Genomic DNA, 16741 nt, shown 5'->3' with positions numbered 1-16741 from the left:
CCAGTGACAACTGCCAAAAACCTAGGAGTCACCTTTGACAAGGGGTTGTCTTTCGATGCCCAGGTGAACCGCACGGTTAGTACCTGTTTTCATATTCTTAAAATGCTTAAGAAAGTGCGGCCATACATTCCCTCACATCTCCATCGGCCCACTTTCATTGCCCTAGTCACCTCCCGGCTTGACTATTGCAATGCATTATACCTCAATGTCAGTAAAAGCTCCCTGAAGAAGTTGCAGGTAGTACAAAATGCTGCGGCAAGACTCATACTGAACATTCCCAAACATAAGTCCATTTAGAGAAGGAATCCGTGTCTTGCATTGGCTTCCGATCAGGAAGCGCATCACCTTTAGGGCTCTGAATTTGGTGTACAAGGCCATGCATAGTACCGAATCATCTCACCTTGCAACCTTATTCTACTGGTACACCCCAGGCAGAACCTTGAGGTCCTCCATCCAGAAGAAGCTTGTCTCGCCTAGATTTCTTCGCTCCAGGTGGGGGGGTCGCTCATTTTCTGTGGCGGCCGCCAAACTTTGAAACACTCAGCCTCTTTTTATCACCACGGCAAACTCACTCACTTCCTTTAAAAAGATATTAAAGAACTGGCTTTTCGCCTCTTAGTTGGTGACTGTCTGCTTCCCCATCGTCCTGCCTAGCGCCTTGACACCTTCCTGGTTTAGCGCTCTCTACAAATTCCTATCCTATCCTATCCTTGGATGACAAATGGGAATCCTATGTTATCTAAACATGGCAATAATGTACAGACAAGAAATGCAGTGTATGTCCGAGGAAGTAAGATGTCTCCTTTGTTGTGTCAATTCATGATTAAACTATGAGAGGTCATAAGCCTTTAGTTCTTTCAAGCAGTTCTGAACCCTGGTTTGAGAGTATTCCTGACCGAGGTGGAAGTCCCCTTGCACTATTCTTTGGTTTTTCTTAAAGATACAATTGCTCATACCCTCTAAAAGGGAAGATGGACAACTCAGCTGAGGTTTGAGGGGTGGTGATAGGGCAGCAACAAACTTGGCATGCAAGCATTCCAGCATCTTTGGCAAGTTAACAAATCCTCTGCATATTGTTTTTCAGATGTAGTCTTTTTAAGGGCAAGGTTTGTTTTGTTAACAATGGCCACGCCTACGCCCCTCTTATTTAATCAATCTTGCCTAAAGCTGGGATAATTAGCAGAAATTAATTCATCTAGATGTGTACTTGCAGCCTCACTGAAAGAAGTTTCTGCAATGCAAGTTTGGGTGATTTGCATGAGTTGACAATTTCATGCTAGAGTTATACCACAGAACTGGCATTACATATTGGAACTTCTAGTCAGGTGCGATTGTCTTTGCAACCTTGGGAGGACATTTCTAGTAAATCGAAAATGAGAGTAGCACCCTGATGAAGGAATGTGCTTTTTTAAGGTTGCTTTAAGGTGTGTGGTGATAGTGTAGTGTAGCATCATTCAACTCGCTCATAAACGTCCCACATTCTAAGGTCATCGCTCACTCATGCTGGTAGTCTTTCATGCTAGTTTTTTGGCCAACACTGCAGTCAGGAGGGATAGCCTATGTGCAAAAATCCACCTTTGTTGCAAACTTTATCTGATCCCCAACAGCTGACTCTCTCTCAAAGGTAGCCTCCTCATGCCACCATTAATGTTACTACTTCCCTAAGGGCCATGACCTTGTCTATGGAGAGCCAGCAAACCCCAGCCAAGAAGGTGAGGCAGATTACTGGGCCCACTATTTGCCTCCAGCTAGAGAGGTGCCTGGGGATTCTGCCTAAACCTGGAAGGACTTTAGCAATTTAGCGCATTCCTTAATTTCTGGCTTACTCATGAAGAGGATGTCATCCTGGTAGTGCAACTTCTTCCCTTTCTGGGTACGTTTTGTGTTACGCCCTTTAGGTGAAAAAGATGAACATCATAAAGTGCACCCAGGAAATAGAGCAGTCCATTGGTTTGCATTTATCAAAGTAGACATTGTCCTGAGCTGCAAACTCTGCAACTGCAAGATATCGGAAGAATTACCAGGAGTCTAAAGGTAGCCCCCATATTGACCTTAGGAATCAGAGCTCTGTCCCTACAACCACCCCCATATCCACTGCATCATCAACTGATTTCTAAGGACTGGGCACAGTTGTTGGTCTAGCCCGTTATTGACTGATTTGCTGTAGGAAAGGAGAGGTGATGGATAAGGGGGTAGTGGTTCTGTTCATTCTTCGGTATGATGATCAATCGGAGGGGGGGTGATAAACTCTTCTAATTTGGGGGTAAGAGGTATTTGAAAGCACTGTGTATTCTTGCTTAGAGGAGCTCTTTTTCAGCCTGCGCCCTCACTACTTTGGAGAGGTTGCTTGCTGACTTCATTGCTAAACCTGCTAGTTGAGAGAGCCTTGTACTCCTGCCTGAAAGAGGTGACTGTGTGGCTGATGAGCTATCCTTCCCATGCACTACCGCAGCGGCTCTCACCACCTGAATAAGCTGGCCCACCCCAAGATTCAGGGTATTTGCCCAAGGCTGCCCTTCTGCCATCCTCTTGGCTGTTGACTGTCAGAATGGGCTGTGAGGGTTGTTGAGTCCAGGCCCAGATCAGCAGAATGTGAGCTCCCTCACTAGAAGAATTAAGGGAGCTTTGAACTCTTGACAGAGACTGCGCCCATTCATTTCAACACAACAGGAACCAATAGCCAAATACATTCAAACGTCCTCTTAAACAAATTCAAGATAAGGGCCTGCGCTATCCCTTGGCGTTCTTAAAAGGGAAAACTAGAGCCTCTATGTTTTCTGAAATCCTGTCTCGAACCTCATCCTTTCAGATCTTCCGCCTAACAGTCACCCAACTGAGCTACTTCGGCAGCCAGGGCCCCACTGGCACTACTTGTTCCCAAACATATTGTGTCCAGACCATGCTATACCCTGCTTATGCCCTTGTGTCACCAGTGTCACGCATTACTCTGCCCTGCTCATTCGCATCTGCATAGCAGGTCCCAAGTAGGGCTTGTCTCCTTGCTCCCACCATGACGTCACTGCCGCAAGCTTGACCCGCGTTTCTGATGCTGGTGCAATGCCGTTCCTCTGCCCTTTTCATTAGTCCTCCTTTGCTGTAGGGCAACTCTACTTCTCGCTGTTCTTCTCAGCAGCTTCTTTAAATCTTTGTGGCAAACAGGACCCAACCTGTCCTGAGCCACACACCTTGCCTGTCTTCTGCAGGGCTGACCATGAAGGATGGCGGCGAGGTCTTCCACTTGCCAGCTTCCCACTCTGAGGGTTAGCTCTTTCTCCAGGCTTCCATGCCCACCTGCTGGATCTTTCCAGTGCTGTCCCGGAGTCCAGTTTGGGGGAATGCCGACAAACCTCTACTGTTTCCCCTTCAAACTGGGTTCTTAGCAGGGCTATAACCGCCCCCCCCCCGCTTCCCGTACTGCGTTCCTGCCTGTCACTTCAGCAAGTTTTTAAAAAAGTTTTTTTTCTTTTTCTTAATGACGCCATCTTGTCAATGATGCACAAAGGAAAGTGCAGCAGGAAATGCAAATGTTTAAATATTTCCATCAGCTGGCGAAGAGAGGTTAATGGTTGCATTAGTAGTACTCTCCAGGCCAAATTTAACATAATTTATAAGTGACGTAAAGGGGTTTTATTTGTGGATCTGTGTCTGCTTCTCCTTGATCACAAGAACAGAAGTTTTGTAAAATTGCCTTTGTTCTATCTCATTTGTACCTTTACAAGCTTCATTCAATGAAATCCTTCATCATATACCTAGGTGATCTGCATGTTACTTATGATGTGTTCAGATTTAAATGTTTACGCACCTTTGGTCGATTCTGTTTAGTACTCGTATGCACAAAATTATAATTTTAAGGATGATTTTCATGTTATATTGGGTCATCTAAATTGTCTTCTGGTTGCCATGTCCGATAGATTGCACAAGTTTTGAAAACGTCCTGCCCTACCCACTCTCCCGAACAAAGACCAACAACTAGTTTGTTCTCTATGACTCTAATTATTCTCTAAGGCTACTAGTATACAGAATGTACTATAATATACCAATTCTGTCACTCACAACATAGTCACAGAAGAAAAAAAGTTTCTAATTTTCTGATGGATTGATAATGCGTTCTCTCATAGAGGTGTAGACAAAACGTTGCAAAAAATTAATTTGCAACTCATGGTTCCTTGTTTTTGAAACAGTGTGCAGATACTGATTGAATTTTTTTCTTCTTTCCAGTTAAAGTGCCACGGTCAGATATTGTTATCTGAGGTTTTCAAGCACCTGAACTTGATTGAAACCGATTACTTTGGTATCGAGATCCAGAACAAGCAGTCATACTGGGTAAGTAAGAACTAGAGTTGCTCTCTGTCTCCGTGCATTGGTTGCAGTGTTCACCACGAGCCCATACCCAGAGCGTTAACAACACAGGGGTTTACCCAAAAAGCCACTGGGACCTGGGTGAGTTAATGATACAAACAAAAATGGTCCCAGAACATATACAATTCACAAAATAACAGATGATTATAGACTAAATTGAAAAAAGAAGATTGCAGACTTGTTTTTAATCACAACCAGCACATCCAGTAAGTTAAAGGTAATTCATAAAATTCATAAATATATATACACAATTAGTGCCCCTGAAGGGAAGGGAGGGATAAGGGTGGTGATGGACAAGTGTGGGAAAACTAATAGTGAAAAATAAATGAATCAGTTTTTAGGCATTTAATACAAAAAACAGGCATATAACCAATGATTCACATTCAGATAAATCTCATGCTTCAATGAAAATGCAAAAATGGCAAATAACAGAAGCTGAAGAAAGGGGAAGGTGTGTCGACGTTTCGACCCAAAATCGCAGCAGGTACTAGCTGAGACCTTGCTAGAGGGTCTTCATCAGGACAGTGAAGAACAGAATGGGGCAGGTAATCAGGAAATGTGAGTGGAATCCGGCACGATGTGGCGCGGTTCCTCGGAGGAGAACGTTGGAGAACAGGGGAGCGATAGATTAAAATCTGAAGATGTCGTTAGACCACAGGATGGAAAAGGCAGGACAGTCAGATGTAGTGCATTTAATTGCACAATCAAACGGCAACAGCGGTGAGTCACCGATCTGTGGGAGATAGTAGCCTTGCAGAATGAAGGAGTCCGCCGCGTGGATACGGATCCTTAATTAAAAAGCCTCACGCGGTCTCAGACAGTCAGGCAGATTCGTCGAGTGGTTTTGGATCCTTGGGAGATGTCAAATCTATTCAATCAACGCTGGGGAATCGAGGTGAATCACAAAGGTGGGGTCCGCAACGGTTATTAGTGCAAGACAACTGTGTCTTTTGCTTTATCGCCTCAAGTGCGTCTGGTATGCCTAGACGAAGGTCCCGGGCTGACTGTGCCACTGGATTCAAGCTAGCCTGGCTGAGGAGGGGTTATGCCTCGAAACCGGTCCCAGGATGCTTGTTTCCGGTCCAGGGAGGACCTGGCTTGGCAGTTCGGGCTGGACTGTTCCCATGAGGCACAGGGTCAGACTGATTTGCATATAACTGTGTCTGTACTGGGGTGGCATGGTGAGCAAAAAGCAAAAAAACGACGGATTTAATTCAGATCTATTGACTTGGGGAGAATGTTTGATTTACTCTGCATTCCACCATCATCTGTGTGTATTTTGCACGTGTTTAAGTGCAGTGTCTAGAGCAGTCAAACTACACACATACTGAATAGTCCTGAACAGTGTTACCTTGAGCATGTGTGCACCTCAGCTGTAGACCCGAGACCAACACCTTTACACATATTGTATGTGTTGTCTCTGTGACACTTTAAATAATTACACATGCATATGCGTAGTTAGGGGCAATACCTCTGTGTTTGGGGGGATGAAATATTGCTCAATGCACAGTTTCTCTTAAACTGTGAGCTGCACTGATATTGTCTTTTGTATGTTTCTTCACCAGACTTGGCTTGAACCCATGAAACAAATTGAAAAACAAGTCAGAAGTGAGTATATTTTACTTTCAAGAATGATTTAACTTTGTATTTTTTTTTAAACTCTTCTCAGGCGGATCCAGTTGACGACTGCTGCCTCTTCAGTAATGTTGTGTTAAGTCTTCAACTATTCCCCTACCTTAAAGGGTTCATAAATAAAGATCAGTTTTAAGGTTCTTGAGTTGGGCTTTTGAATATAAGGTTACCAGGCGATTCCTTGCCATCAGGGATACTTCATCACAGTATTCTTTCTACAACTGATGGTCCTCTGAAAGTCTTGTCCAGTTGACTCCCTTATGATGGACCAAGACTCAAAACATCTAAAAAACATTGGTTTGTTAAATGAAGATGTAGGCATTGAAAACTGTGTTACAGATGACAAGTGGTCCTTTGGTAACCTTATTTACTTATTAGAAGTAGTAGAAGTAGAAACAAGCTTTATTTCGATATATTGAACATATCTTAAAAAGCATTACATGACAAAGTAAAAACAATAAAATCTGGGTACATTCAGTAACATACTGTTCAATAATACAAACAGATAAGCCATGAATTAAAACCGTACACGTTAAGCATTGTATCGAGTACAGTAAATATTTATGGGAGACTCAAAAGACTAGAGGATCTAATCCGCCACGCCCAACCAAGGAATTTGGCCAGGCAACAAGCAAACAAGGGGCGGGGATCTGATCTTAAAATTCGTATGGCCTCCAGATGAGATCTGGTGCCAAGAGTCCTGCAAAGTGGCTTCAGCCAGACACGGTGAGGGACTGCATAGGCTAGACATTCGAACAGAAGATGAGGGACTGACTCAAGCCTATTTACACAAAAAGGGCAATACAATGTTGTTTGCATCGGTATTTTCCAGTTAACAGTCAATTCTCCCACTGGCAGTAAGCCCACCCTAAACTTAAAATAGAGTGCCCTATCCCAAGATTTGGAAATCATATATATGTATGGTTCGCGAAAAGGGACCTCCTTGACCAGCAAAAATTCTACAGTGGTTCTGCACAGTTTAGAGTTGCAGTTTCTACCATCCGTCACCCATGCCCAGTATAAATTCTTTAGGATCAGTTTGGGCGGGGCAGTTCTATTAACCCAAGCATCCTCAAGGCCCAGGTCGCAAAGAAGGCACTTGACTTCTTTTAGCCAACGGACCTTATGCCAGCCAGGTGTTGAGAGCAGCTCCCTTAGGCCTTCGGCATAGCTAGACAATTCTGGTACCCTCCAAATTCGTGCCCATCGGAGGAGGGGGCACAACCTCGCCTGGTCACTTATTGGGCGAGTACCAGCATCTAAGAGAAGTGGGACGGATGGTGTGCTATGCGGTAGGCCCATAAGGTCTTTGTGGAATTTGATTTCCGAGCGGGTCAGAAAGTCTACTTTCTGAACACCCCACAATTCAGACCCATACAAAGCTGCACTCACCCCTCTTGCCCTATAGATGTCCAGTACAGGACCAATGGGTTTAAGTGAAGAAGTGCGTTGTTCCTTCAAAAGTGCCCCTACCACCCTCTTGTGGGCCAACAATATCTTTTGATGGTGAGGTTTCCAACTTTTGGAATCACATAGGCGAATACCTAGATAATCAAACTCTTTTACCCTCTCAAGTTTGACAGAGTCCAAGGACGGTGGAATAACAGTTTTCCTTGGAGGGTTTAAGACTAGGAACTTAGTTTTACCTACATTAATAGCAAGGCCCCTAGTGTCACAGAAGTTCTTAAAGCTAGTGAGAAGGCGTTGCAAGCCTACTGGCGTTTTTGAGATCAGGAGGGTGTCGTCAGAAAATCGGAGGGTGGGGATTTTCCTACCAGCCAGGTAAGGTGCGTCTGCTGGTTGTTTGAGGAGATGCTCCACCACTCCGTTAACATATAATGAAAACAGAGTGGGAGCTAGCACACAACCCTGACGGACACCCCTATTTACAGGGATACGTGATGTTTTTTGCCCCTGGTCACCCCACCTGATCTGTGCAAAGTTGCTCTCATGTAATTTTATGAGCAAGTTTAGTAGGTATGAGGGAATTCCCATAGCTTGGAGGACACTCCACAATTGGGCACGCGGGACCAGGTCAAAGGCAGTCCGCAAATCTATGAATGCAAGGTGCAGACTGCCCTTGCCCAGTACAACCACTTTCCAATAGATCATTAATAGCCGGAATGTCTGTTCGATTGTCCCCGTTCCGGATCTGAAGCCAGCCTGGAAGTCCGAGAGTATTTGTGTTTCCTCGACCCACAGCAAAACTCTTCCTAGGACAACCCTGCCAGCTACCTTCTGCGTGGAGTCCAGCAAGCTGGTTGGGCGGTAATTTGTGGGATCGTCCGACTCCCTTTTTTAAAAATAGGGACGACCTCCGCACCCCTCCATTAGTCTGGTATGCGCCCATCCTGCAAGGCAGCATTTAAGAGTAAGGCAATGAGTCTGCTCCACTCTTCTGGGTTAGCCCGAAGTAGGTCACCTGGGATTCCGTCGGGTCCCGCGGCCTTATTCGGGACCAGGCACTTAATCGCCCCTCTACTTCCTTGGCGAAAAAGCAATTATCCTCGTATACTGTTCATGACATTCAATGTGCAGCAGATCCAACGAGCTGACTGAAGGACCCCCAGGTAAGGAGTAAAGCTGGAAAAAATGGGTAAACCACACATCCTCAGTTATGTTACATGTCAATTGGGAATCAACGGGTTTGTCCCTTGCTCTCATCAATTCCCAGAAGCCCTTCGAGTCTTTCTTGGAGCTAGCCGCCATTAGGTCATTCAAGAATTTAGTTTCATAGTCGACCCTAGCCATGTCTAGTGCCTTTTTGTAGTCTTTCCTGGCAAGACTGATGTGACCAGGAACTTTGGATTTCACTGCTCTGATGAGTCCACGTTTTGCAGAACGACAGGCTGAAGAGAACCAGCACGCGCCACTCTTGGGCGCACCTCTTTTCTTACCCCCGGCACCTGGTGGGTGGATGGTGAACAGTTCACCTAGTGCTTTAGTTGTTTCTATAAAAAATTTCGGGGCATCAGAACTACTAAGACCCGGAGAGTCCAACCGCAGCTTAACAGTAGACATTATAGATTTAGTTAGTGTCATCCTTCCCTCATCCGCGGCAACCTTCTTCCATTTTAGCCGCCTACCACAGTTCGAGGGGTGTACTTCATGCGTTGATTTCCATGTGTGTAATGGTGGGATTGAGGTCGTACCCTTCCAGGGGGGAGTCAAAATCAGGGCTATTGGGTTGTGGTCGCTATCAGTAGTAGGCAAAACCTCCATGTCATGAAAATGGGCCCAAAGGCTATAGTTCAACAATATGTAGTCGATCCGTGAAGTGTGACCCACCCTGTTGTGTGTGTGCCCCTTGTGAGTCAGACTTGGATCTACCATTAGTTGCCCTAAGACCAAATTCCAGACATAGAGCATTAAGATCTATAGCGCTCTGTGTCCACTTTTTGATGGGTGGGAGAGAGAGCGGTGGAATACCTCTCCTAGCGTCTTCTTCCCAAGTATCTAAAATATCCTCACTGGCAAGTGGTTCGTAGGAACAATTAAGATCCCCAGCCAGTAGGACAAAGGAGTCAGCATTGCAGGATCCGAGCTCCTCCTCTATACCTGTGTGTGGTAGCATGGATGCTCCACCCCTTGCTCCCCTTAGATAGATGTTGAAGACTTCTAACATTTTCCCCCCATGGCATTTGATTGAGAGTCTCTGTAAATCAGGTGATTTTGTGGGTATGTGCTTGGTAGTCAGCCCCAACAAAATGCTGACCCAGATTAAAAGGCCACCTGACGGGCGTCCTTTACTGCCAGGTGGTTAGGACGCAGGGACAAAGTAGGTAGTATAACCCACCCTGTGCCTTGTTTCCAGGCACCATGTTTCCTGCAGAAGGCAAATCCCAAAGGATTCAACAAAAGAGTTCCAGTCAGGAATGTCGATGTTACGTGCAAGACCTGCTACATTCCAGCTGAGAACCCTCAACGCTGGCCTGCCAACCTCCCTCGGCCCTGATATGGAGGCAGACACATGGGATTTGGGCGCGGGGCAAGGGCTTCTCACTACGGAAAGTGACAATGAATCCTCATCATCTTCCCCCCAATAGGATTTGTTTATCCTCCACCCTTACAACCTTGATTTCCTGCAGATCGTGATCACTGGCAGCATTATTTCTATAGCCAGGGAGGGAAACTAGTGGCTGTATTGTTGGGGAGGTCTGAGGCAAGATGCTTGGAGCATGGGCTGTCTTGTTGGTAGGGTTACACAACACCCCATGCTCAGCCGGAGCATCCACAATTAATTGTCCAGAAGAGTTTAGTTCGACTGGAATAAGTTCGAGATTGCCAGCCATTGGCCTATCTACATTGATTGCTATTCCTATAGATGGACTGCTCCTGGTTAGATTGCTCTCGGGAGACAAAGAATCACTAATCAGTGACGGCAGAATATCCTTAGCGTCTGAAGTTGATCCCAAAAGTATAGGGAGTCAATCCACCTCTTCCAGGCAGCCAAACCTATTGGAGGTTGCTGCTCCAAGCCACCCTCTATTTGGACTTTGCCATCCGTCTCTCACCCCACCACTAGCTGGGTATCCCACCAATGTCCAATCCCCCCCGTAGTTTGAATTGGGACGAGGAGGATAGAAGAATGGTAGTGATCTAACTACAATGGATGAATACTCGCCACATTTATTCCACGAACATACATGTTGGGCTGTATGTGGATCTTCGAATGACACTACGATACAGTCACCAGGGATAGTTTTACGTGATGGACCTATCCAGGGAACTCTACGCACCATTAGAACTTTACTTCGCAGGTGGTTAGGAATCGGTCTATTTGCATTCAGCCAGTGAATTACCTTGTTTTTAAGTGATCCATAGTTTTCGTGGTGGTTACACTCAAGTTCTGGTACACCTGCTAGCACCACCACATATGGCCTTACGTCTGGGGGGAGATCTATATAACCCCCGCGAAAGTTACTTAAGGTTTGGAGCCCCTGAAGGATGGGTCGATGAGACTTGGTGTTATTCAGCTTCAGAACAACTCCTACTGTATGTGATGTAGTTGGGTGTTGAATACAGTACTTTGGTGACTTAGGTAGGGGTTTGGGGGCTCTATGGTCATTACCCTTCGTGCGAGGTTTAGGTATTGGCCTACTTTGGGGCAGTGATAGAGGAATAATGGTAGTTGGTGGAACGGTCAGATAAATATCTGGTGCACTAGTAGTTTGGTTATCCTGGCAGCTAAGGCTTGCCAGGGTCAAAATACTCTTTTCTACCTCTAAAAGATGATTCTCTATCCGTGCAAGTTTAAATTCCAGGGGAATTAGAAGTGTTTTTAGAGTTTCCCAAACTATTTTCAGGAAATCCTCTTTCCCCTCTCGCTCACCTAGTTGCACCCCGTTGTCCTCTTTTGCAGGGTCTATCTCGATAGTGTCCAAAACTGGGCAAATCTCATCTACACTTGGTAGCTCCTGCACAGGGGAAACAGCCCTTCCTTCTTCTCTGTGTATAAGCAAATTTCTGCCAATAGGACAGTGTGCCCTTGCAACTTTGGCCTTCTTGCGTGAGTAGGCAGATCTTGTGTCACGTTTTCTTTTGTGTACTGTACCCTTTGTGTTTGTATGCAGGGAGTTCTCCTGCAACTCAGTTAACAATGGGGTATTAATAACAGATGGACCGAGGTCAGATTCAGTGACAACACCAGGAGAATTCTGGATAGTATGCTGGTGGGAAGGGCCAGAAGATGGTGATAGCACAGGTGATGAAGTTGGGGTGTAGTGGACATCAACCTGCGTTTTGATGAGTCGTGGGTTGGAGGGACGCTCCGGGGTTATTGCAGTCGCTATATGGCCTAGGGAAGATTTTTTAGACAGGGCAAAGTCTTGTGACAGTCTTCTAGCTGCATCTAAGTCTAAGGAAACACGATTTTGCATTTTAGTAATTTCGTTATCTATTGCAGTGTTGGTTCTTGTAATAAGATCATCAAGCGTTCCATTCAACATCTTACCACCCTTTGCGGCCTTGCTTCGACTTGCCCGCGAACACATTTTCCTAAAGGTAGTTACTAAGCACTAATTACAGTTAAAAATAGAAAGGATAGTACCAAATGGGACAAGGAAAACAAAAAGGATAAGGCCCAGTCCAGTCTCTCAAGTCCTCGAACGGCCTCAAATGGCCCGCCCTTTGCCCGGGCTTAGCCCCGGCCTTGGTCCCGCGCGCGGCCCGCGTGCGCGTACTATAGCGTGATTAAGTAAGTATAAGAGTGGGCGGGAAGAGACACCAGGTGCGCTGGGTTGTTGAAGCGCGTTGCCTCCTGGGTCTCGCAGTCCCGTCCCCTGCCGGCGTGCTGATTGAAATCCCGGTGATCTTCTCCAAAAAGGGCTTCGGCGTGTAACAGGCTCTCTAGCAAACGTGCAAAGTGGCAAGAACAGCAAGCGGCTGCGATAGATTTTTGGAGGGCGAGGTAGGTTTTCAGGGTAGGTGATGCCTCGGAAATTTTGGGACGACACGCAGTTTCTTTGTAGTGTGGAGATTTGCCACGGATGACACCTCTTGTCTCTTTTCTCTTCTCATCGGCTCCCCCTCCCGATCCACACTCACCGTCAGCTCAATAGACACACTACCAGGTATGGATTTTAATTTTTGAGTTATAAAAAAATCATTAGATTTCTAAACTTTGAAATAAGGGAGCTTTTTATTTCCAGGTTAACATTACTTGGTGTTTTCCTTAGCCCTTCCTTGCTGACAACGCTTAGACAGTTGATGCCTATGTGTAATGGAACGCTTGACCTGCTTTCTGTTTTGTATATTGCACTACAATGTTGCATGTTGTACAGTGGCTGCCTTGATTTTTTTCAATAAAGGTTTTTAAAACTTTTTTTTTTTTAAAACAAACATTACTGGGTGTTGCTCGTGAAGCGTCACATTCTGTCTGAAATTGATTGCCTGAAGAGAGAATTGGATCTCATGCACTTTAGAGAACCGTTAAGTAGCAGTGGCGGCTCCCCTGCTAAGGCGGCGGAGCGTCACCCCAATGCTTTGAAGCAGTGTAAATAAAGGACAAATAAAATGATAACTCAATGTTATTATTTCATTTTTCCTACTGCAGTGGCTTAGCGGGTGGAGCTACTCTGCTCTCAGAGCCGGGGAGGAGTTGTGGGCACTCAGTAAAGTGTGCATGAATGTTTGGCCGGCCATCTCTCATGCGCACTTTGCATGTTCTCCACCCAGGCTGCATTACAGCCTGGGTAGAGGACTTGCCAAGGCCCCCAGTCCCTGTCAGAACCCCGAACCATGACACTTAGACCAATCACAACTGAACAGTCTTTTTCCCTTGCCTATATAATGAAATTTGAATAAAGATCAGTATTAGTCAAGGACAACCCCTCCCTACTTTTCCTTTTTCAAATACAAATAACATATGGCTGATACATATTATGTGTTACGGTTGGCTCTCAATTGTGTGCTTTAACCCCTTCCATGCTCATGACGAGCTGAGCTCGTCATGAGTTGCGCCGCCCGCATGCTCATGACGAGCTCAGCTCGTCATGTAATGCGGAAAAAGGAAAAAAGCCGCACAGCGCGAAAATGACAGCAGCACGCATGCGGTTAAAAACAATCACAACGCTGCATTGTGATTGGCTCAGGGAGGCCTGGAAGCCTGGATGCTTCCTATTCCGGTGGATGGAGGGACTAGACGAGAGATGAAGGGAGGAGAGATGCGGCAAAGATGTAAGTGGTATTTACTTTATCCCCCCCCCCACACCCCCGTCTCGCTCCCGCCACCCCAATCCGGGCCAGCGGCCACTGTTAAGTGGTAGCAGTATGTTTCTTTTTACATATATTCTTTGAGTATCTTTAGCATCAGGTCTTCAGGTTTGAAATGTAATAATTTCAGAATTTAACCCATTTAAAGAAATATTCTTACTCAGAAGTGAGAATATAAAGTATATAAGACTTTTCCAATGCTGCTTTTTTACTGAAATTTAAATCTAGTTTATTTTTTAAAGATTCTGCGCTTAACTTTTTCTTATCCTGGTACAATGATTTTCTCCCTGACTGCAACCCTTTCCTCTAATAGGGTTTTCTAAAAACATTTTGGATTTCAAACCATTGTTGTATTTATTTATTTCAGCTCTCTTTTTATTCTCTTTAAAGTTGACATTATTCCTTCAGCATATAATTTATGTATTCACACTTTGTTATCTTTTTTTGTAAATTAAGCTTTATTAGATTTTAGTATCAAATCTTTTTGCTATTCTCTTCAAAGCAATCTTTGTTGTACACAGCCTGCTGCCTACAACCCAGTGGGCCGCCCGCATTTATATTGCATGTTCTAATGCCAAAAGCAAATAGCAGTGGTACATTGTAACAACGGATTTTAACCACAAGAACCAATAAAAAGCAACAGGTGGTGAAGAAAGAAACATATAAACCTCCCAGTATATGTGCTCTGCCTGTTTATTCTTCCAGGGCCCTTTTGCTAGTCTGTTGCTGTCCCCTCTGTTAACCGCATGCGTGCGGCCGCTATTTTTGCGCTGTGCGGCTTTTTTCAAAAAGTCGCGTTACATGACGAGCTGAGCTCGTCATGAGCATGCGAGCGGCGCAACTCATGACGAGCTCAGCTCGTCATGAGCACGGAAGGGGTTAGTCGGTGGCTGGGGGATCTGGGAGGAGTCTTAAAATATGCATGCATGTCAGTCATGTTAGTTACCTGAATTCTGTGGAGAGAATTGAAATTAATGGGGCCCATATCTCGGCATAGGAGGAGCTATCAGATGTAGCAGCCATTGACAGTCGCTCCATTCCAAGCAAGAGCCAATGTTGTTGCAGCCACTGCCTGTGATCAAGATTCTATCCATGCCCCAGGAAGACAGAATCACCCCAAGTGCTGCGTTCAGTGCGAGGGCTATCTGTCTTCCACGGACGGAGCAGAGTGGGAATGTCAGTGCATTGGGGAGTCCTAAAATATTATAAGCTGGGAAACGAGGGATATTTGTATTAAAAGCGGCGTCGATGTCGTCTAGGATCTGGTCCCAGTATCTGGTCAGCTTTGGGCAGTGCAAGAGGAGATGGAGCAGAGTCCCTGAATTGCCACACCCTCGCCAGCAGTCCCCGGTGCATTGTCTCTTCCACTTCTGAATGCAGGCTGGCGTGTAGTACCAGTAAGAAATAACCTTATTAGCTGTTTTGGTGTGTGCTGTGTGATGAGTTCTATTGAAGATATCCCTCCATTCTTTGTCTGACAGGGTTCTACCCAGTTCTGCCTCCCATCAGGTCTGCCCAGGGGTTTTGTGATGTGTCTTAGTCAAATGTAGATATATCTCCGAGATTAGCCTTTTATCATCTTTTTTGAGAAACAGCCATTTTTCAAAGTGGGTCATCGGCAGGCTTGCTCCTGTGTGAACCTCGGGCCTGAGCACTCAGTGTCACAGCTGTGTGTTAACGAACAGGTCTGTCTCTATTAGGGAGTAGTCAGTTTTGAGTTGGTCAAATGCAAAACCTTCCTTGTCAAAAAGACATCCCATGCTTTTACAGCCACTTTTGGTCCAGAGTCTGAAGTTGCTTTGCGTCATCCCTATGGGGGGCGGGGAGTCTGGATTTCCAAAAAGGTGCATCAGAGTCGATGGGGACGAGGTTAGGCCAGTGGTAGTCACTACCTTATCCCAGGCTTTGTCAGTGTGCCCTGTCACAGGTGAGTAGAGTTCCCAGGCCCTGTGGCGCCGGGGCAGCGATACGGCCCTCCATATGTGTAAGCCTGCTACTGTTTGTTCCATAAAAACCCAAAGCTTCTCAGTGAGTGGGCGTTTCCACTCAACAAGATATCAAAGTGGGGCTGCTTGGTTGTATCTCAGCAACAGGGGCTCCGCTAGGCCCGTCTTGTTTGCTCGATGTAGGAGCTGTCGCTGTAGCCTGGACTTTTTACACCCCACCCTCCAAAATAAAAGTATCAACATTTCTTTGGAGTGTTTGAATCATACTGGGTCTGGGCAATCAGCAATGTGTAGTTCACTGCAGGGGTTTTGGAGACGTTGCGCCCCAGTGTAAGGCCCAGCTACGGGAGGCCTTCATTGACCCACTGGAAATCAGAATGTAACTGCAATACACGCTTTGTGTCAGAGGCTATGTTGAGGTTTAGGATTTGGGATTTTTGCATGTTTACACGGAAGCCCAAGATTGCCCCGAAATCTCATAGCTCTGCAATGATAGCAGGGAGAGAGGTCAGGGGCCGATTGACCTAGAGGATGACATTGTCCGCGTATAAGCTAATCGGGTGTTGGTCCGCATCGAAGGTAACGCCCATTACTCTAGGGTTATCTCTCAGTCTGGCACTAGGGGTCCATGTAGATCGCAAAGAGAAGCGGGGAGAGTAGGCAGTCCTGGCTTGTGCCCCGGTGGATTGAGAACCCGTTGGACCGGACGCCATTCTCCCTTATCACCGCACAGGGAGAGCTTTAGATACTCTGAATCTATTGTCCGAAACGCTCACCTATGCCGAACCGTCTGAGAGGGTCTCAAAGAGGTAGGGCCAGTACACTCTGTCAAAAGCTTGTTCTGTGTCAATATTCAGCAGCAGGGCCTCTTCGCGTGACCGGTGAACCTTATCTATTAGTTGGCAGATGTGTTTCTTATTATCACTGCACTGCCGGGAGGTAATAAACCCGGTTTGATCTGGGTCAGTAAGTCTGTCATGAGGGGATTAAGACGGTGGGCTAGTGCACTTGCAAATAGCTTTGAATTGGTGTTTAATAGCAAGATGCCTCTAGCGTGGATTCTGATAAGGAGCCTGTGTTGGTGAAAGAAT

At 45.8% G+C, this 16741-nt stretch overlaps 1 protein-coding gene across 2 annotated transcripts in view; it reads left to right on the top strand.

Moving 5' to 3' along the window:
- Window positions 1-16741, top strand: part of FARP2 (FERM, ARH/RhoGEF and pleckstrin domain protein 2) — a 1696743-nt gene that overhangs the window by 431704 nt on the left and 1248298 nt on the right. For both annotated transcript variants that reach the window (XM_078665691.1, XM_078665692.1), the window contains exons 3-4: window positions 4219-4323; window positions 5925-5967. In XM_078665691.1, coding sequence (XP_078521817.1) covers window positions 4219-4323; window positions 5925-5967 — 148 coding nt within the window. The remainder of the gene's footprint in view (window positions 1-4218; window positions 4324-5924; window positions 5968-16741) is intronic.

This window comes from Lissotriton helveticus, chromosome 11 (assembly GCF_964261635.1).
Source record: "Lissotriton helveticus chromosome 11, aLisHel1.1, whole genome shotgun sequence".
Classification (NCBI taxonomy): domain Eukaryota; kingdom Metazoa; phylum Chordata; class Amphibia; order Caudata; family Salamandridae; genus Lissotriton; species Lissotriton helveticus.
Note: the sequence above shows the minus strand (reverse complement) of the source record. Positions and strands in the feature narration are given on the sequence as shown.